Source organism: Lathyrus oleraceus, chromosome 5 (genome assembly GCF_024323335.1).
Source record: "Lathyrus oleraceus cultivar Zhongwan6 chromosome 5, CAAS_Psat_ZW6_1.0, whole genome shotgun sequence".
In the NCBI taxonomy this organism is placed as follows: domain Eukaryota; kingdom Viridiplantae; phylum Streptophyta; class Magnoliopsida; order Fabales; family Fabaceae; genus Lathyrus; species Lathyrus oleraceus.
This window is the reverse complement of record NC_066583.1, coordinates 290,019,821-290,040,923: the sequence shown is the minus strand read 5'-3', so window position 1 is coordinate 290,040,923 and position 21,103 is coordinate 290,019,821. Positions and strand designations below refer to the sequence as shown.

The 21,103-nt window shown below is 41.7% G+C and overlaps 3 protein-coding genes across 3 annotated transcripts; all 3 read right to left on the bottom strand.

Moving 5' to 3' along the window:
• Positions 1-6,730: 6,730 nt before the first annotated feature.
• Positions 6,731-8,285, bottom strand: LOC127083980 (NADP-dependent malic enzyme). The gene is made up of 5 exons (XM_051024344.1): positions 8,152-8,285; positions 7,787-7,938; positions 7,596-7,701; positions 7,434-7,499; positions 6,731-7,337 (listed from the first exon to the last, which is right to left on the bottom strand). The coding sequence occupies exons 1-5, from the start codon at positions 8,212-8,214 to the stop codon at positions 7,221-7,223; spliced, it is 504 nt and encodes a 167-aa protein (XP_050880301.1). The 5' UTR covers positions 8,215-8,285; the 3' UTR covers positions 6,731-7,220.
• A 40-nt stretch (positions 8,286-8,325) lies between these two features.
• On the bottom strand, positions 8,326-9,967 carry LOC127080249 (GDP-fucose transporter 1). The gene is made up of 5 exons (XM_051020577.1): positions 9,030-9,967; positions 8,892-8,997; positions 8,734-8,821; positions 8,536-8,654; positions 8,326-8,448 (listed from the first exon to the last, which is right to left on the bottom strand). The coding sequence occupies exons 1-5, from the start codon at positions 9,818-9,820 to the stop codon at positions 8,326-8,328; spliced, it is 1,227 nt and encodes a 408-aa protein (XP_050876534.1). The 5' UTR covers positions 9,821-9,967.
• Positions 9,968-20,572: 10,605 nt separating this feature from the next.
• On the bottom strand, positions 20,573-20,905 carry LOC127080248 (peroxidase 17-like). The gene has a single exon (XM_051020576.1). The coding sequence runs from the start codon at positions 20,903-20,905 to the stop codon at positions 20,573-20,575; it is 333 nt and encodes a 110-aa protein (XP_050876533.1).
• Between the last annotated feature and the right edge of the window lie 198 nt (positions 20,906-21,103).

Here is a 21,103-nt window from a genome sequence, read left to right as displayed (position 1 = left end):
GAATGCCAAGCTGAGGCAAGGGGATCTACTGGGGAAATGATCACCATCCTTCTGGATTCTGGCAAGGCTGTTGGAGATGCACAGCGCAAAGAATTCTGTGGGGAAATGACCCGCCACACGGTGTTCTAGCAATGACAAAATACCGAGATTCTGACTGGGGAGAGAACGACACTGAACACCTGCTGTTGGGGAAAGCGATAGTGGTTCTGGCAACCACGATCTGCGAGAGATGACTCAACAGGGGAAGCAAACACTGATACGGTACCGAGGTTCTGCTTCAAGGAAAGAAACCATGGATCTGGCGTTGGGATTATCGATTTGGCCTCGAACTCTAAGGAGCAGCCACTTCTGCTGGGAAGATACAGTCTGGCACTGTCAACTCCGCTGGGGATATATAGTCTGGCACTGTCAACTCTACTGGGGAGTGTATGTCCTGAAACAAACGCTTGGGGAAGTACAGTGGTGAGAACCTGCTGGGGATTGAAGAATCCAACACTCTGATCAGCTCTGCAGGGATAAGACACCAGATTCGTTTGTTGGTGACTTCACTGGGGAAGATATTCACGATCATCTGTAGGGGATTTTACGGAAATTCCCCGAGGGTATCTGTTCTGAATAGACGATCCAAAGCACTTAAAATTTACAACAATTTTAAATGTTTATTAAGCATGTACCTGTAAAGCCCTTATGTGTCATGATGCAATGTTTATCAAAAATTCGGACGTCATTTTTGCAAACAAAACAGTAAAATGAAAATGAAAACAGAGATATACTGAATAACATGATTTTATTGATTGAATGGCCTCTGAATAGGCATTTACATCAGGAAGCAATCCCTGGAAAGAGGTAATCGCACAAAAGATAAAAACAGAAATTAATCTAATGGCAATGTGAAATGGATTTCTATTGGGTTCCAATTCTGCTATGACTTGCTCGTCTTCAAGATCCTCCAGATGATCAGCCTTCTGAAAAGGTGATTGGACTGTTTCCTACCTTTCGAAAATTTCCAGTCATCGACATGAGATGAGATTCAGAACTAACTCAGAACGCAGTCATTCGCTTAATCCCTAACTTTTGCCTGGATCGCCCTTTTCGGGTTTTCAATCCACCGGGATACCCATTTTTGCCTAAGTTGCCTTTTCAGGTTTTCAACTTACCGGGTGTACGATCTTTTCATTTTTAATCCCTAATTTTTGCCCGAACCTTTTCATTTTCTTGGTTCGTCGGGATGCCCATTTTTTGCCTGGACTATTCTTTTTACTGTCCAGCGGGTCTATTTTATGCGAAGTATTTTTTTTACTGCGTCTGAGTTCACAGGGGAAGTGAAGTTTTCACCATCCATAGTTGCAAGCATTAAGGCCCCACCATCAAAAACCTTGGTGACAATATACGGTCCATCATAGTTAGGAGTCCACTTGCCCCTGTGATCTGTCTGAGGAGGAAGGATCCTTTTCAACACTAAATCTCCGACTTGGAAACAACGAGGACGCACTTTCTGATCAAAGGCTCTCTTCATCCGACTCTGATACAACTGCCCATGACAAATGGCTGCCATTCGCCTCTCTTCGATAAGACTCAACTCATTGAACCTTGTCCGAATCCATTCGGCTTCGTCTAACTTGACATCCAACAAGACTCTTAGAGAAGGAATCTCCACTTCAACAGGTAGGACTGCTTCCATACCATATACCAGGGAGTAAGGGGTTGCCCCGGTCAATGTACGTACTGAAGTGCGGTACCCATGCAAGGCGAAAGGTAGCATCTCATGCCAATCTCTGTACGTGACGACCCTCTTCTGCACAATCTTCTTTATGTTCTTATTTGCCGCCTCAACAGCGCCGTTCATCTTAGGGCGGTAAGGGGAAGAATTGTGATGCTGAATGTTGAAGTTCTGACACAACTCCTTCATCATTTTGTTGTTTAGAACCATTATCAGTAATGATTCTTTCGGGAATCCCATAGCGACAAATGATTTCTTTCTTGATGAAACGTGCAACCACATGTCTGGTGACATTCGTGAACGACGCTGCTTCGACCCACTTGGTGAAATAGTCGATGGCAACAAGGATGAAGCGATGCCCATTGGAAGCAGTCGGCTCAATCTTTCCAATCATGTCAATGCCCCACATAGCAAATGGCCACGGCGAAGACATCACATTCAGAGGATTCGGCGGTACATGCACCTTATCAGCATAAATCTGGCATTTATGACACTTCCGAGCATACTTGAAACAATTTAATTCCATGGTCATCCAATAATAACCCGATCTCAACAATTTCTTAGCCATTGCATGTCCGTCGGCATGAGTACTGAAGGAACCTTCATGAACTTCCTGCATTAACATGTCCGCCTCGTGTCTGTCCACGCATCTGAGCAAAACCATGTCGAAGTTCCTCTTATACAGCACATCGTCTTTGTTCAAGAAGAAACTGCCTACCAATCTTCTCAAAGTCTTTCTGTCATTGTTGGATGCCCCTGCAGGGTACTCTTGATTCTTCAGAAAGCACTTGATATCGTGATACCAGGGCTTGTCATCGACTACCAGTTCAGCAGCAAACACATATGCGGCCCTGTCAAGGCGCATCACATCGATCCTGGGAGCATGGTTCCAACGAATTACCATGATCATGGAGGATAGAGTAGCAAGTGCGTCTGCCATCTGGTTCTCATCACGAGGTATATGATACAATTTTACTGTTATGAAGAAAGTCAACAGTCTTCTCGTGTAATCTCTGTAGGGGACCAGAGTGGGCTGGAGAGTATTCCAATCACCATTTACTTGATTGATCACCAGAGCTGAATCTCCGAAGATGTCCAAAGTCTTGATTCTCAAATCAATGGCTTGCTCAATACCCAAGATACAGGCCTCGTACTCAGCTTCATTATTTGTGCACTCAAAAGTCAAACGAGCGGTGAAAGGTATGTGGGCACCTTTCGGAGTTGTAATGACAACACCAATTCCACTTCCTCTAGCATTGACAGCCCCATCAAACAACAAAGTCCACTTTTCGTTTGGATCAGGTCCCTCCTCAACAACTGGCTCTTCACAGTCTTTCATCTTGAGGAACATGACGTCTTCATCTGGAAAATCAAACTTCATCGGCTCATAATCATCAATCGGCTGCTGAGCAAGATAGTCCGACAGAACACTCCCTTTGATGGCTTTCTGGGATGTATACTGGATATCGTACTCTGTCAGTACCATTTGCCAACGAGCCACCCTTCCGGTGAGAGCTGGCTTCTCGAATATGTATTTGACTGGATCCATCTTAGAAATCAACAAGGTAGTATGGTTCAACATATACTGCCTCAGTCGGCGAGCAGCCCAGGCCAAAGCACAACAAGTTTTCTCAAGCTGCGAATATTTGACTTCACAGTCGGTAAACTTTTTGCTAAGGTAGTATATGGCATGCTCTTTTCGACCAGACTCGTCATGCTGTCCCAATACACACCCCATCGAGTTCTTAGTCACTGATAGGTACATTATCAGAGGTCTCCCAGGAACTGGAGGTATAAGGACCGGAGGTTTCTGTAGATACTCTTTTATCTTCTCGAAAGCCCTTTGACAATCTTCATTCCACCTGATAGCCTGATCTTTCTTCAGCAATTTGAAAATTGGCTCACACGTGGTTGTTAGGTGAGAGATGAACCTTGCAATGTAGTTCAACCTCCCTAAGAAACTACGAACTTGCTTCTCTGTTCTTGGCTCAGGCATTTCCTGTATTGCTTTCACTTTGTCAGGATCCACCTCAATCCCTTTTCCGCTAACAATAAAACCCAGCAATTTTCCCGATCTCACCCCGAAAGTGCACTTGTTCGGGTTAAGTCTCAGTTTGAATTTCCTCAAACGCTCAAACAGTTTCTACAAATTCACCAAATGTTCTTATTCTGTCTGAGATTTGGCAATCATATCATCCACATAAACCTCGATTTCATGATGAATCATATCATGGAACAGAGTTACCATAGCTCGTTGATATGTTGCTCCGGCATTTTTCAGACCAAACGGCATCACCTTGTAGCAGAAGGTGCCCCATGGGGTTATAAAAGTTGTGTTTTCCATGTCTTCTGGTGCCATCTTGATTTGGTTATAGCCAGAAAAGCCATCCATGAAGGAGAATACCGAGAACTGAGCTGTATTATCCACCAAAACGTCGATGTGAGGTAATGGGAAATCATCTTTAGGGCTAGCTCTGTTCAGATCCCGGTAGTCGACACACATCCGTACCTTTCCATCCTTCTTAGGTACTGGGACGATGTTTGCAACCCATGGCGGATAATTGGTGACTGCTAGAAACCCTGCATCCAACTGCTTTTGCACTTCTTCCTTTATCTTGACAGCCATCTCTGGTCTTGTTCTTCTGAGCTTCTGCTTGACCGGAGGACAACCTTCTTTGAGAGGCAAGCGGTGTACCACAATGTCTGTGTCCAGCCCAGGCATGTCCTGATAAGACCAGGCGAAGATGTCAACATACTCTTGCAGCAATCCAATCAGCCCTTTCTTCACATCATCTCTCAAAACAGCCCCTATCTTGATTTCTCTCTTGGCGTCCTCGGTGCCGAGATTAATCACTTCAACAGACTCTTGATGCGGTTGAATAACCCCTTCCTCTTGTTTTAATAACCTGGTAAGCTCTTCAGGGAGTTCACAGTCTTCATCACCCTCTTCTTCAGCTTGAAAGATTGGATTTTCAAAGTCGAAACGAGCCGTAGCAGAAACGTTATCAATAGGACCCGATGATATGCATCTGCATGAGTGATGGTATGTGCTTATGAGTGTGAACAAGAAGTGAAAACTAAACAAAACATTGCCATTTTTTTTTATTTTGAAAAACTGCAAAAATAGAAAGACAGGGAACGAAATATTTGAATGCAAAAATACGTCCTTTATTTATGATAAAAATGCAAGTGTCACATAGACGGGCCCTACAATAAGTCATTACGCCCTGGGAGGAACGTAAGACTTGGATATGCATGAATAAACAAAGAAAATTACTCTTCAAGAAGAGTGACTTGGATAATCTCTTCAGAAGACCAATTGTTGATGACTTCACCCGGGATCCTCGGACGCACCCAGTTGTCGATGTCACAATCACTATCCTCATCTTCCTCGTTGACCGCAGAGACTTGGCCATACTGAATGATGCCAGCACTGGAGAAAGTGATCGGCCCCTGAAGTGTTGTAGAAGTCAAAACTGGCTGATACCCAATCCCGAACTTATCTTCTTTCACTGGTAATTCCAACACACGCCCCCAACCGGGAGCAACACCTGAATCCACCACGGCCCGTGCCTGCTTAAAGGATGAGATAGAGGCACCCGCTTTAACCTCTTCCACAGACTCTTGGACAGACAAATCTTCAACCTGGAGGATACCTTTGTCGAGCAAGGTCTGGATACCCTGCTGTAGCTTCAAACAACCTCCACTCTGAGTGGCACAATCCAAACAACCCTTCCCACAACCGGGGAAAACATCGGCCTTCAGCAAGCATCCTTTGATATCCAACAATGGAGTCTTCAACTTCAACACATCCTTAATGGACTTGGCTTTTCCCTCTATCATGTTAACGTTCGTACCACCATGCTGGGGCATGGGATTGTTGACGACATTAGGAGCCGGTGCAAGGTCGATGGCCTTTGAATCTATGAGGTCCTGAACTACGTGCTTAAAAGCTTTGCAGTTCTCAATATTGTGGCCAGGTGCCCCAGAGTGGAAGCTACACCTAGCGTTGGCGTCGTAACCCACCGGAAGTCTACCAATAGGAGGAGCCAGAGTGCGCAGTTGCACAAGTTGTCACTACAACAAACAAGACCTTAGACAACGCTCTTTTTAGCCTTAGACAGCGCTTTAAAGCGCTGTCTAAACCTCCGCTGCTAAAGGTTTAGACAGCGCTTTTTTAAATCTTAAAAGCGCTGTCTAAGCCCCCCCCCCCTTAGACAGCGCTTTGGCCAAAAGCGCTTTATAAGACCCTCCTATTTTAATTTTTTTAGGTATACCTTAGACAGCGCTTTTTAAAAAGCGCTGTCTAAGCCCCCCCCTTAGACAGCGCTTTTCAAAAAGCGCTGTCTAAGCCCCTCCTATTTTAATTTTTTTAGGTATACCTTAGACAGCGCTTTTCAAAAAGCGCTGTCTAAGCCCCCCCTTAGACAGCGCTTTTGCCTAAAGCGCTTTCTAATCCCCCCCCCCCTTAGACAGCGTTTTTTACAAAAGCGCTGTCTAAGGTATACGAAATTTTTTGAAGCTTTTGTTTTAAACCACATTTTTTCCAGGTTTATAAACCAGAATTTCTACCTGTTTTCAACCAGATTTTGACAGACAATTATCACATTTTATATATGCCATTTTGGCCTTTTTTCTACCAATTTTTGGCTAACAAATATATATATATATATATACCAATTCAAACCACTCATCTCAATCTCATTACTCACTCAACATCTCAATTAAGCTGATTAGTATTCAGACAGATCATTTAAGCTGTCAAAATGACTTTTATTTTGGGTCCAAAGTTTGATTATTTTATGAAACAAGACATTGACCCAATCCATTTAATGTGTATGATCCATTCAATTAATTTAGGTTAAGTACCTGTACCACCAACTTTTGATTATTGGATTAAGTATAGTGAAAAATTGTGTAATCCTTAAAAGCAGTGATTTAACTAGTAGTGAATGAATGAAGATATATAAATATAATTGTAAACAACACTAAATAAAGAAATTGAATGGATGAGTATGAAAGTGACGAATCCAATAGCAATGAATAAATTTTGTCTGTACAGATAAAGATTAAACTTAAGAACAAAACAAAATCTAATCCAAAATTCCCCAACCCAATTTAATTTAAAAGAAAATAAAAACAAGAAATTGAAAACTAGCTAGTGCGTGCTAGAATATGTGCGATTCATATTCACTGCACTATATAACAACAAATTCAATTCAATTTAATTAAAAATAAAATAATTTTACGGTGTGTGAATAAAGCTACGCCGTTTCGTCATTGTCTTCGTCCGAAAACAAACGAGGCCGTTTGGCGGTTACCGGTAACGGACTTTCCGCCTCTTGTTCACCGTTTCCGGCGAGATTGACGTTAATTTTGTTCTTCTTGGAATCACCAGCGGTGAATTCTACCGGAGACCAGAATTCAGTGAGAGGTGCGGGTAGGTTGAGGTCAAAGCCAACAAAATGTAGCCTCATATAAATACAAGTAAAATGTAGCCTCATATATATGTAATACAAACCTTCCCAGTTGCCCTCTTTTGTCTAAGGCCAATGTAAAACTCATCATTCAGTAATTTCTCATTATTTGTCCCCACGTCAATCGTAATCGGCAAACACTAGCAACCAGAAAGGGAAAATAAGAAGAATGAACAACAAAATCATGCATGATACAATGATAAAATGAAAAGAGACATTAGATGGAAAATGCTTACTGCTGAAGGACGAACTCCTCCTAGTGCTGAGTACAAAGCCAATTTACCAACAGGAATTCCCATACCCTGAAGCACATACAACACAGTTAAATCTATTTTACCATAAAATCAAGGTGAATCATAAGGTCTTAAGAGTTTGATTTTAATCTTGTTGAGAAATACCTGGCATCCGAGATCTCCGAGTCCCAAAATCCGTTCACCGTCAGTTACAACAATAACCTGAATACTCCTTTCTGGCCAGTTTTTCAAAACCTCAAGAATTTTACCCCTGCAAAAGTCAACAGCAGATGTATATAAGCCTGCAATGAATGCCGTCCTTAAAATTGTATACAAACGGAAAAATGAAATCATACTTTTCTTTCAAACTAATGTAAAGACCCTGAGGACGCTTGAATATGCTCCCATATTTCTGGCAAGCCTCGCCAACAACCGGAGTATATACAATCGGGAGTAATTCTTCAACATTGTCGATAAGAAGTTTATAAAACAGTCTTTCATTCCTCTCCTGTTGACCACAAAACAACATCATGCTTCTGTGTTACATTTCAACTTTCATATACTCATTGCATATAAATGTCACAAGTCATCATGTATTTGCAATGATCATGCATTGCAGACAACATGAGTAATACTAATAGCAGTATGATGAACAAAAGAATAACAAATATGATGTTGTTAATATCATGTAATAATGATGAGTTGGAGGGTGAATGCATGCCTGAAGGTCCATCATGGCCATGTACTTTTGCAAGGGAACCTCGTATTGACGGATGTTATGCATAAGTTTCTTCTCCTGGAGAAAATAAATAATACTATTGAGAACCAAACAAAGAAAAGGAAAACAAGATCCTGAAATATTTATCTGATTTATGGATAAAATAAATAAATAATACTATTGAGACCAAGGTGGAAGGTCATGATGGCTATTTCCAAACGTAACCGTTGCAGCCGATTTCGTGTCATAATTTGCAAGAAATGCAACACAAACACTACTACTTATGTAGTACACATGTGCCTATAAGATCAAATTAACAAAACAAATCTTCAACACAGTAACAATTTTGAACCTTAATTTTATCATGAACTAGATAATAGAATTTACCTCGAGGTTTTTCCCGAAATATGTGACCGTAGGATCCACAGCAATCAAAGCTGGCTCACACTGTTTTATTGCCTTATGCAAGTCTCTCAAATGTCCCCATTTTGGTTCATTCACAAGTCCTAACATTTTGTAACACTTTAAAATGTTTCTAACTGTTATAACTCAAAACACGCAAACAATTTAAACCTTAACGCGTACCATATTCGTCAATAGGAGCATCATAATCATAGCTTGTTGCAATGAAAAGACCACTCGATGTTCGACCAAAATTAGTCCCTCCATGATACTGCATTCAAATATAAGATATCAGACAAAAATCAAAGTTTCTATAACATAAACTTAGATGTAACATATACCATGTAGTAGTTAACAAAGGAGCCGCGATTTTGTATGAATCTTGCAACTGAGTATGCCAAATCTTCGATCGGTCTATGAGATATACCGCTACCAAAATCAGTGTACCTGTAGAACATGTAACAAAAATTAAACATTTGACCCCAGTAACCGTAAAAGCAGTAGCCGAAACCGCTTTTCTCGCAGCAAATCCAAAGAAACTGATAAGCAAACCAAACACACAAGACAAAGAAACCGCAAGAAACGCATTCATCTCAAACAAACTCCCGGTACTCGAATTAATCGCATTCGAAACCTCAAAATTCTCTCCAGTTAGAAACCAAAAGAAAGGAGCAATCATTAAAGACAAGACATTGTTATAAAGAACAAAACCCCAAGTATTCAACCCAAGACTCATAACCATATGCTTGATATAAACCATCTCAGTAGTAATCGTAACCAAATAAGCAAAAGCCCATGAATAAGCGGTAAGAGTAAAACCCGAATCGGTAGCAACATAACCAACGGCACCAGCAAGAATAACAACAAGCGAGAAAAAAGTAAGGTTAGAAGGCGAAGGTTGACCTCGAAAAGCGGTATCAGCGAGAGCAACAAGAAGAGGGGCAAGAGATCTGAAAACAATGAAGGTATCAACGTTAGCGTGACGGAGTAGATTCGTGTTGGTGAAGATAGCGAGGAAGAAAACGAGTGCGGCAGGGAAGAATTTCTTGGCGATCGGAATGGTGAAAGGATCGTGATGAAGAAACCCTAATTTTCCGAAAAGGTAAACGCCGAGAGCTGAAGTGAGGTACTGTAAAGCGGTTAAGAGACCAGGGTAGTTGAATTGAGTGATGGCGTATTTGTTGATTATCGCTAACAAGCTTGAACAGGGAGCGTAACCTATCACCAAACCGCTTGTGGCGTAGTGCGGTGGCTTGGTTGATGATGACATTGTTGCGGTTTTTTTTGAAGGATTCAACAATGGTGTGAATTGGTTGGGATTTTTTTTTATGGTGTTTGAAAATGAAGTGGATCACCGACACTAGAGAAAAATGGGGTTTTTAGGGTTGATTGGATTGGAGGAAATTGGTGTTTGTGTGTGTGTGTGTCAGTGAAGTGTAAATTGGGAGCAGAATGAGTAGAGGAAAAATGAAGAGGGAAAGAGGACAGCGCTTTTGTTTTTAATTTTTTTTTTAATTTAAAGACTTTAGACAACGCTTTATCAAAAGCGCTGACTAAGGTCTATATTTAAAAGCGCTTTCTAAAAGCGCTGTCTAAGGGGGGGTCTTAGACAGCGCTTTTAGAAAGCGCTGTCTAAGACCCCCCCTTAGACAGCGCTTTCATTATTCTTTTGGAACATTTTCCGTGTTTTATTTTAATTTTAACCTTAGACAGCGCTTTCTTTTAAAAGCGCTGTCTAAGATGCGCTGTTAAAACTCATTTTTGGCGTAGTGTGTAGTTGTTGAAGACTAGAAAGCAACTGAGCGTACGACATTGGAAGGGTGTCGAAACGCCGGTCCATCATCCTTTGCCTCTGTTGATAAGCGGGTCTATTACCCGGTTGCTGCTGCTGTTGATACTGAGCTGGTTGACGTTGTGATTGTTATTGTTGTAGTGGCGCTGCAGCTGGAATGGTCACAGCCGCAACATACGGTTGCTGATGATAATTCTGAAAATTATTCCTCCGGTTATCCCTGTTCTGATAAGAAGATATGGCATTTGCATCCCCTTCTCTCCTCTTCTGTCCCTGAATGAACGACTTCTTCACCCCTGATGAGGATCCACCTCCACTCTGGCTCTTATAGGTCTTTAGGTAATTCTCCCCCTTTTCTCCAGTAGAGACCACATCAGCAAAGTTGGAAGCATTGCACCCCACCAGACGCTCCAGATAAGGTCCAGGCAGCGTATTCATGAACATGTTGGCCATTTCCTTTTCCAACATAGGAGGCTGAACACGTGAAGCTGTATCCCTCCAGCGTTGAGCGTATTCCCTGAAGCACTCATTGCTTTTAAGAGACAGATTCTGAAGTTGAGTTCTGTCCGGAGCCATGTCTGCATTATACTAATACTGCTTCACGAAAGCCTCTGCCAAATCCCTCTAGCAACGGATGTGGGCTCTGTCCAGCCTCATATACCATTCCAAGGATGCCCCAGCTAGGCTGTCCTGGAAGAAGTACATAAGTAGCTTCTCGTCATCAGAGTATGCAACCATTTTACGGAAATAGGCTTGCACGTGAATTTTGGGGCAAGAGCTGCCATTGTATTTGTCAAATATCGGGACCTTGAATTTTGGTGGCACTCTCACACTTGGGACCAGCCCCAAGTCAGCAACATCTACTCCCAGAAGATTCTGTCCTTCCACTGCTTTCAACCTCTCTTCCAATCTTCTAAGCATGGGGTCCATGCCAAAGTCTTCCTGAAGCAAGGGGAACTGATCATCCTGACCATCCTGAATGGGTTGTTGATCTAGGTTGACATGCGGGATCGGGATAGGCCCCGGTCCATTGGGACCATTAGCCTCTCCAGCTGGAGGATCAACCAACGTCTCTGGTTGAGTAATAGGGGGATCCCTCTGTACCAACAATCTAAGCTCCTGCTGTCCTTGAGCCACCCCTTGAACCAAATCCATGAATTGATTCATGCGAATCTTCATCTCGGCGAGCTCTGCTTGTAGGCTCTCCATCGCTCTCTGTTGATTCCTTCGGGTACCGTATCGGTGAATGCCTGAGTCAGCTATCCTGCTAGTGGGACACCAAACAATATGAGAACACTGCAGCGGTACCTGTTATGCAAGATATGACAATGAATATGTAAATGCAATGCCATGTTTATCAAATCCGAAAGGTATTCTACCCCCTTGATTCCAGTCTCACATCAGGCGAATAGTGCAAGAAGACTGAGTCATGGATAAACTTCTGAGATCAAGATGCAACAAAGGGAAACCAACATACAAATGAGTTCCAGGAAAGGGGCTTTAGCCAAAAGTACATCAAAAGAGGATCCCCACAACAAGCTTGTGGATTATCACTACACAGCAACAAAACAAAAAGTAAAGGGAGGAACATAAACCAGGGATCAGCCTCCTGTATACAACCCATAAGGACTGCTCCTCACTTCATCCAGTAATGCCACCGTGTCGGGATGATCTGGAGATTCTGTCAAATGCCGGATAAGCAGATTCCTCTTGTGAATGATCCCATCCAGTTCGTTGATGTGCTCTCTGTAGTAATTCCCATCATCTTCTCCGAATACCTCTTCAAGTCTGGATTTCTTCAAACCTGCCAACACCTTGAGTTCTTCAATCTGTCCTCGAGCCTCATGGAGTTGATCTGTGATGTAGCCATTAGTAGAACGGGCGCACAGAAGCTCATTGTTTTTCCCCTTCAGCAAAGTCGTCAATTTCTCTATCTGACCAGTCAGTTCGGCTACTGTCTCCTCCTCCTTTGCCTTCCGAGAAGTTGAAAATGCATCCCATTGCTCCTGCCACCCAGCTAATTTACCATGAGCATCTACTAACTGCTGCTTGACTCGCCTCAACTCAGAACTGGATGATCTCAAGGCTTCGTCTGTCTTCCTGAAGAAGTCCTCCTCCACAGCAAATCTCCTCTCTGCTTCCTTTTGCAATCTGACGGCTTCCCCCTTCTGATATTCTGCCTCATGGAATTGATGCATACAGTCTTGCAACTTCTCGCTTAACTCTGAGTTCTTGGTTTGAAGTCCCTCCATGGCACTCTTCAACTTGTCGTACTCCTCTCGACTCACCATTGTTGACTGCCCAGGAGTAGGTGGATACAAAGGTTCTTCAATAGGGAACGGCAGACCAAACTCTTCGACTCTTCCTTGAAGCCACTCTTCATACCGAGGGTAAGTTCTACAATCTCCTTTTCCAAGGACGGTTCTTCCTCTCTTGATCACCTTGAGCCAGGCCTCAGCTGCCTTACGGGGATACCGTCAAATCAGGCGAAGAATGGATTAAAGCATATCCAAACTGTCTAACTGCTAGAGAAGGATTATAGTTGATTCCTCCTCTTCTTCCTACCAACGGAACATTTGGGAAGTTCCCACAACTATGAATAATATCTGCCCGAAGCAAGCTCCGGTCGGACCACCCAGGAATATCTTCAGCTCTCAACCCCATCAATCTCTTCGACCAACTCAACGAGTCCTTGACATTAACGAACACTCCTGATTTGGGTAGGTGAGAACTGAACCACCTATAAAACAAAGGCACACAACAATTCAACAATCCCCCTTTTCTATTCTTATTTCTGTGGTGCACTGAATGAAAGAAATCTCCTAGCAAGGTCGGTACTGGATTTCTCAACACGAAGAGGCGTATTGCGTCCATGTCCACAAATTTGGCAACATTAGGGAACAAGACAATCCCATACACGCAAAGAGCCAACACAGCATTGAAACCCCTCTGGTTACCGTTTTCCAGCTTCTTCTTTGCTTCTCCCAGTAAGAAACTCAGATGAAAACCACTAACTTCTCCCTTCTGACACATATTAGCCTTCCAGACTGATTCCTCCAAATATGTGGTTGAAGCAACCATGCTGAGATCAGGCAGAAACTCAGAACTGTAGAACAATAACTGTGACCTGATAGGAACTCTGAGAAAACTGGCAATCTCCTCCAGAGTAGGGACCAAGATATAATCCGGGAATGTGAAACATCTCAGTGGAGGGTCATAGAACTGTAGCAGTGTGAATAGGGCGTCATGTTGATCTTTGGAAAGAACCGTGACGAAACTTAGAATCAGACCGTAATCCTCTCGAAATCCTTCTAGAGAACCAGGATCCATTAACTGCATCAACTGTTGGATGGGCTCCAGACAGACCACCGGAAACTTGTAGGCGACAAGTCTCTTTCTGTCAATATCCATCTTAAGAGAACCAGAAAAACTCCGACTGGAATCAAGAAGAAGATGTAAACCCCCTTGAAATGGATAAACATGTGTTAAATGATATGAATGCAAATGATGTGATGATGTGAATGCAGTGCAGTGGTATGTCACTCAGGATTGCTGTATCTACTTGAACATCTGTCGGGTTACACTGTCTGAAGAGAAAACCACTGAGGAATATAATACAAGATCAAAGCTCTGCTCCAGAAAACCGGGTTGGTTGGAGGTTAAGGTTTCCTGAATTTAGCCCGCCCCTCACTGGTAGGTTCTAAGAACAGAAGTTCGTCAACTTCAGTCCTTCAGTCGCGAATAATACGTTTACCACTGAAGGTTTGGCATTATTACGGGATAAAAGACCTCCACTGACTCCCCTCAACAGGACATCCTAAAGCAAGTTCCCAGTCTCGGGGTCCTCGGATTGATCAGCGAGAATGCGCCCACCAGAGCTAACATAATCACGTCTCGGAGGAGAGGCCTCGACTGAGTTCTCGGGAAATGGTCACCAGAGTCGACGATTTCTAAAGGAACATCATGTCGTTACGGAACATCCGTAGGACATAATTTATCCAAGAGAAACCTCGTCTGGGTGTGGTTCTTCACGAACGACTTAACGTAGCAACATGCCACGCAAGCCTCATGATCATCCACTCTAAAACCTGTGTGTACACTCAAGCCTGGGTAATGAGCTTATCTCTCGTGGAACATCCCATCCCAACAAACAAACAACAGCTCCAACAGATACAACAAGTAAGTAAATAAATGTACAAAAGCATGAACACCCAATGAACAAGAAAATCACACAAGCTAGGAGGGACTCGCTTAGGGAAGATGGACCAGCAAGAGGTCAACTTCTTGGTTCCCAGCAGAGTCGCCAGCTGTCGCAACCTGAAAAATACAGTGCGCGAAAAAAATAACCGGCGAAAGAAAAAGACAGAAGAGTCGCCACCGTGCGTTATTCATCCCAAAGGAGGGAAAGGAAACGCTCGAAGTAAACCTGGAAAAGGAAGGAACAAGACGGGGTCTCGCAACCAAATCTTGGGTTCGGGAGTCGGTTATGCGAAGGGAAGGTATTAGCACCCCTACGCATCCATAGTACTCTACGGGATCCACTTTTGTGGTTTTTGTCTAAAGGGTATGGGTTTACCTAATGTGTTTATTTACTAAAAAGGTTAAGAGAAATGACTCGCGCGGATGTCGCATCCACTGCATACGTATCTTATCTGAATATGAGAATCAGAGTCTTCGTAGCTCGGTTGACCTATGGGTTGGGGGATGTGTGCTCGCTAAGACATCGCGTCTTATGCCTACGTATCTCATCTGGAATGAGAATCAGAGCAAGCCGTAGTTCGACAAACTACGGGGTTGTGGATTGGGTTTTGGACAAACGACGTCACTATGCAATCTACCGGATGCTCGACCTTTGGAGACTTACTCACCTGTAGTAGAAGGAGTAAACGTGTGTTTAGGAGAAGAAAAATCAATGAAGGGTTAGGGTTTGGGAACGCTCATGCAAAAGGGTAATGAGGATAAGACCTCATAGCTCTTAACCCTGGACAAAGGAACCTGTAAAAAAAAAACACAAAAACATTGCCTCCTATCGAGGTCTTCCAGCTAGGAAAGCAGTAAAATACGGGAAAAATGTAAAAGTACCACGCGGATAAAGATCCGAAGTAACAACAATTAGAGGAATGAGAAACCCAGGGATCCTTCCAAGCTAAACACCATCAAAGAAAGTGGGTCAGTACAGGTAATCGGAATGAAACCTCCAGGGGGTATCCCACAAATAAAGTGGAAAACCACGCAAGTTATCCCTGCAAACGTCATGTGAGCCCTCACAAAAACTCAACAAACAGGTTAGAGACAAAAAAAAAGGGTAATCAAGGGTTGCCCCCCAAATCAAAATGTAACCACATGAATCATGCCCTTTTAATTCACAAAAAGCTCACAAAAAGCAACCAAGGGTAGGAGGCCTAAACCTCTTGTCAAACACATGCATCAAAAGGGTATCAAATTCACCCATAATACCTCATACATTTAGAGCATTCAAATTAAAGGCATAAAGATGATGGATATAGGGCAAACCTGATTGGAGAGCTTGATTGAAATTGAGTTGCACCCGGGAGGTTTACAAAACAATATTTAGGGTTTATGTGAGGCAGAGGTGATTCTGTGCAGTTGAGTTCCCTTCAGGGTTTGGAGGCTGCTCTGAACTCTGTTAGTTCTTCTCTCACTATCTTTTTCCTCAGGGTTTTGTTCCAAGGAAACCTCAGAGTATTTTGCTTCTCTTCCTTTTTCTCTCCAGTGAATCTCCCAGTGTAACTCCAAGTGTGTTTTCCTCTACTGAAACTTCAGTATTTATAGACTGATTTTCGTGGGTAGTGGGCTCAAATGAGGGAGACCCAAGTCCAAAAAAATTGTTATATTTTATTTATTTATTTATTTTTAACTTTTTTTTTTCAGGAAAAATGAAGGGTAAATTTTGGGGTATTACACTCACTTGAGCACATATTTTATGTTTATGTCATTTTCCTTTTCCTCATTTGAGCTCATTATTGTATATAAATATATTGTTGTCTTGTGATTGTCTTGACTTTATTTTGTGTGAACCTAATGCAAAAAGGAGAAAGAACTTAGAATTAGGATATACCCATGCTTAAAGGAGTTCAAGAGCAACTAGGCCTCATGCCCTTAGAATGCTAAATTTGTTAAAGAGCAACTAGGCCTCATGCCTTTAGAATGCTAAATTTCAAAGTTGACCTTAAAGAACTTCCCATCTAAACTTGTTCTTTGTCCATTCCTCTTATTGTATTGTGAACTTTTTGATGTTTGCTCTTGTGTGGTAGGGATTCCATCTTGAGATAATAAAGAGGACCATTGTCATGAGTAGCCAAGTTAAGAGAGACAAGCCAAATGGAGATCCTAGGAGCTTGAATTCAATTGTGTGATTGCTTGTTTGTTTTCTAAGTCCAAAGGAAAGGAGCATCTTGAGTCATCTCTATGACTTCAAGAAAAGGAACTCCAAGGGTTTATCTTTCCCCTCTTATCTTTGTATGCTTTAGGACTAGCCTTTCTCTTCTACTCCCCACTCTAACCAAGCCAAAATCTTTTCTTTCAAACTTTGACATTGTTTCAAATTAGAAACCTAGGCCTTAAGCCTTTGACTTTTCAAGACCATTTTTATCAATACTCATTGTGAATAAATCTTAATCCAACTTTGACTTCATTTTTGTAAATAAACTTAATTTGTAAATATAACTCATTTCAAGTTGTTTTGGGGTTCCAATGGCCACCTTATTAAAACCTTTTCAAAAAAATTAGTCATAGGTTTGAGTTATCATAGTGGTTGATGTAAATCTCACCTCATCCTTAGTTATTGGATTATAAGTCTTCCATGCTTATTATAGGGTTAACCCCTCACTAGCATGTTGAAGCCCTCCTCACATGGTGGATTGTTGGTTTAGGTTGAGTCTTCTCCCTTTGATAACAAAAGACCTTAAGGCTTTTGATCAAATCAATTCACCAATCCTTTTTGTGATTTTTACCCCGAACTACGAGGTTTTGATCCTACCTTTGTGATGGTACGTAGGCAATGGGTTCATCCATTCAAACAATAGAATTTGTAAATATAATCTATTCTCTTCTCATCCCTCCAATCTTTTGCACATATTTTCACAAATACCAACCTATAACACATACTTTGCAAAAAGGGTTCCCTTAGAGTACTAAGGATGTTTTGGGTGCGTAAAACCTTCCCATTTCATAACCAACCCCCTTACCTAGATCTCTAACATTTTTATTAGTTTTTGATTTGAAAAACTTCTTACTTGGCTTTTGTTTACTTTTGCCTTTCCTTTGGACAAATAAAAGTGTGGTGGCGACTCGAATTGTATGTTTACTTTTGGTTTAGTCAATAAACCTAAAGGTAACGAAAACCCCGCTACAGTGATATAGTTCAATGATTCATCCTTCAATCTGATGGCGACCTTCCTTTTTCCCAACACCTCAAGCTTCGAGTTATCACCAAGCTTGACCTTGGCATGAAAATTTTCATCTAGATCGAAAAATAAATCTTTATTCTTGCTTAAATGATTATTGCAACCTGTATCTAACAACCATTGATTCTCATTTTTTTCCGCAGCTACAACGTGGCATGTTGTAAGCACCATCTTCTTTCATCTTCAGTTTCCGTAACCCGAGCATGGCTATCTCTAATATTCACTGGTCTAACACGACACTTTCGACTATAGTGACCATACTTTTTACAGTTATGGCACTGAATGTGAGATTTGCATTCCGATTGAACGTGTTCTTACTTGTGGCATTTGTGACATTGAATATTATATTTATTTTGAAAAGAATCATTACCTCGTGTTCCGTGGCCCGAATCAGTTTGAGGATTCTGCCATCTGCCTCTGAAATTCTGACCCCTTTGGAAGTGGTTCACCTTTCTCTGCAAAGATCCCTCTTTTCTCACATTAGTTTGAGCTTTCAAAGCTTGCTCAAACGTGCCATGTGTTCTCTCATTCATCCGCATCTCACGAGACTCCAAAGATGCTTGCAAATCATTTAGAGTCATCATGGAGAGATCTTTTGCTTCCTCAGTAGCTGCTACACCGTAATCAAATCGTGTTGAGAGGGTGCACATAATTTTCTCCACAACTTCTCTTTCTTTTACGTCATAACCGTTGGATTTCATTTCATTAACGAGTTTGTCTATCCGTGAAAAATAATCATGAATACTCTCATCTCTTCCTTACTCCATCAGCTCGAACTGACGTTTCAAGCCTTGCAAACTTATCTGTTTGACTGGATCAACACCTTCATATGTTTTGAGTAAAATTTCCTAAGCCTCTTTTGCTGATTTGGCATGGAAAATATTCTCAAAAACATGCAACTCCACAGATTGACATATCAAGAACAAAGCCTTCTCGTTAAGCAAACGATCTTTCACAACTTGTTGTTCATTGGCTTTTCCTTTATCTTCTTTCGTTGGTTTGGTAATACCTTTCCTCAAAATTTCTCCATACCCACTGGTTGTTAAACAAAGATCCATCAAGAGTTTCCACATTTCAAAATTTAATTTGCCATCGAACTTGAAAACAGTTGTTTGCACCTGCTGACTTGATCCTTCACTTGCACTTGCCGCCATGTTGATACAACCAGACTCTGATACCAGATGTTGGCAATTAAAATCAATTGCCTAGTGTAGCGGGAAATTCATGATCATCAAGTTATTGACAAGCTAGAGATCAATTAACAAGAGTCGCCACCGCGCTTTTATTGTTTCCAAGGGAAAAGGGAAAAAGTATGAACAAAACCCAAATAGTAAGAAGTTTTCAAATAAAAACTAATAAAAGTCAGAGATCACAGGTAAGGGGGTTGGTTACACAGAGGGAAGGTGTTAGCACCCAAAGTGTCCTAGGTACTCCTATGAAGCCCTTTTTGTGTGCATATGTATTTTGTACAAAGTGATGTTTACAAACTAATAGAATGGGGGGATGAGAAAAGAATTCATTAATTATATTTTTTTGTGTTTGACAAGACCTTCGGACTTGTGCCTACGTACCAACATAAAAATGAGGGATCAAAACCTCGTAGTTCGGGCTACAAATTTCAAAGTGGATGCATTGATTTTAACAAAATTTAAGTTTGAAAGGCACAAAGGCCTAAAATGATTTGAATGAGTTAGTTCTTTTTGGCTTTTTTGAAAGTTTAAGTCAAGTATAGTTAAGTTTATTTACAAGTTTGATTTAAGAAAATAAGTTTGAAAAGACAATGGCATAAGGCCAAAGTTTCTACCTTTTTGCAAAAGTGGTCAAAGTTTAGAACAAAAATAGTTCACACAAAGAAGATTTTGAAAATGGAGGGAGATATTTTGAAATTAAAGAAATGGGGTCTTTGCTGTTCAAAAGGAGTGTTTCTGCAAAGCACTTTGGATGCTCAGACACAGAATTACCCTATGCATGTTAGATTCAAGAAAAGGTATCCTTTCTTCTCTGCTTTGACCTCATATCAATTTGGGATGTTTTTTTGGACTTTGCCCTCTGACTATTGGTTAATGGTTTTGCACTTTAGGTTTTGCAAATTGACTGATTAATGTGTTCCCCCCTTATTTTTTTTTTACCGCAGTAAAAGAATGGTGAGCATGGTTTGCTGCAACCTTGTTGAATTGGCCTTGCATTGCCCTGTTGGATCCCTTCGTTCAGTTCATCAGGTGGTAAGTGGCTAAGCATGGTTTTTCTTATGTGAGGCTCATGTTGGTTTTGGCCACTGCAGGATACAGGACCAATGCATTTGCTTCCAAATTCATGCCTCAAGGATAGCCATTACAATGGGATAGCAAGTCCTGTAAATCCAATGTGTTGGTAGCTTCATTTGGATTGTTGTAGCCTGAAGTGGTGCTGCACAGGGCCAAGACTTTGATGGATTGCAAGGCATGGGTTTAGTTTATGGGTATGCAGTAGGATGTTGGCTTGTCTACAAGTATTGGTTGTGATTGAGTTTCAAGGTAATCACCTTGGTTCAGCTTGGCCTGCTACAAGGTATGTCTTGATCAGTTGTGTGGTGAAATCTCCATGACCTTGCACTTGTTTGTTTCATCTTGGGGCAGTACAACACAAAGAATGGAATTACAAATCGTGATTAAATCCATGTTGATGTGCACCTCATGGTGTGGACCGATAGGATATGTGCTTGCACTTGGCCTGCATCATTTATTCACTGATTTGTTCTTGCTTCTGGTTGAGCTTGTGCAGGTTTGGCATTGCAGCAGGGTATAGCAGGGCAAATGGCTTTGAGTTAGAAATATGTTATGTGTACTGCAGGTTTCATTGATCCATTATTATGCTGCTTTGATTCTTCTTGAACAGGGTGCAGTATTAGGCTACTTGGACTTGGCATGATATTGTTTGAGTCTTCTTGCCTTGCTGTTAAACTGTCTAATCTTCCTAACTTCACTTCCCAATCAGGTCCTCCTGTCAGTGCTACAGCATCTCTAGAAGCCATGATTATGATATTAGCACAAGAAACAACTCCAGGACAAGCTTTCTCAAGAGCCTCTTTAACCCTGTCAACAACCTCAAATGATCTCAGAGAATTTATATTAGAAAGGGTCAATTTCTCTCCAAGCATCGTTGGTGTATCATCAAGCAACATAGAAGCATCACACCCATTAGTTCATCTTCCTGGGGAACTATTTCTGCAGTTTGCATCTGCATTGAGAATTGAAATTAACCGAGGATTTTCTGCCTTAAGGTTCAATTGGAAAACACAACATTGGCGAGAAGTAAGAACAGCATCAACCAACACAAGAATTCAATGTTGGATCTC

Excerpts from the sequence above, each read along its gene's own strand:
- LOC127083980 (XM_051024344.1), bottom strand. The coding sequence starts at position 8,214 with ATGCATAACATCCGTCAATACGAGGTTCCCTTGCAAAAGTACATGGCC. Across the intron at positions 7,702-7,786 it reads TACATTAGTTTGAAAGAAAA|GGGTAAAATTCTTGAGGTTT; the intron begins GTATGATTTCAT and ends TGACTTTTGCAG. Across the intron at positions 7,500-7,595 it reads TCGGAGATCTCGGATGCCAG|GGTATGGGAATTCCTGTTGG; the intron begins GTATTTCTCAAC and ends TATGTGCTTCAG.
- LOC127080249 (XM_051020577.1), bottom strand. The coding sequence starts at position 9,820 with ATGTCATCATCAACCAAGCCACCGCACTACGCCACAAGCGGTTTGGTG. Across the intron at positions 8,998-9,029 it reads GCTTTTACGGTTACTGGGGT|GTACACTGATTTTGGTAGCG; the intron begins CAAATGTTTAAT and ends CATGTTCTACAG. Across the intron at positions 8,822-8,891 it reads CCTTTGTTAACTACTACATG|TATCATGGAGGGACTAATTT; the intron begins GTATATGTTACA and ends ATTTGAATGCAG.
- LOC127080248 (XM_051020576.1), bottom strand. The coding sequence starts at position 20,905 with ATGCTTGGAGAGAAATTGACCCTTTCTAATATAAATTCTCTGAGATCA.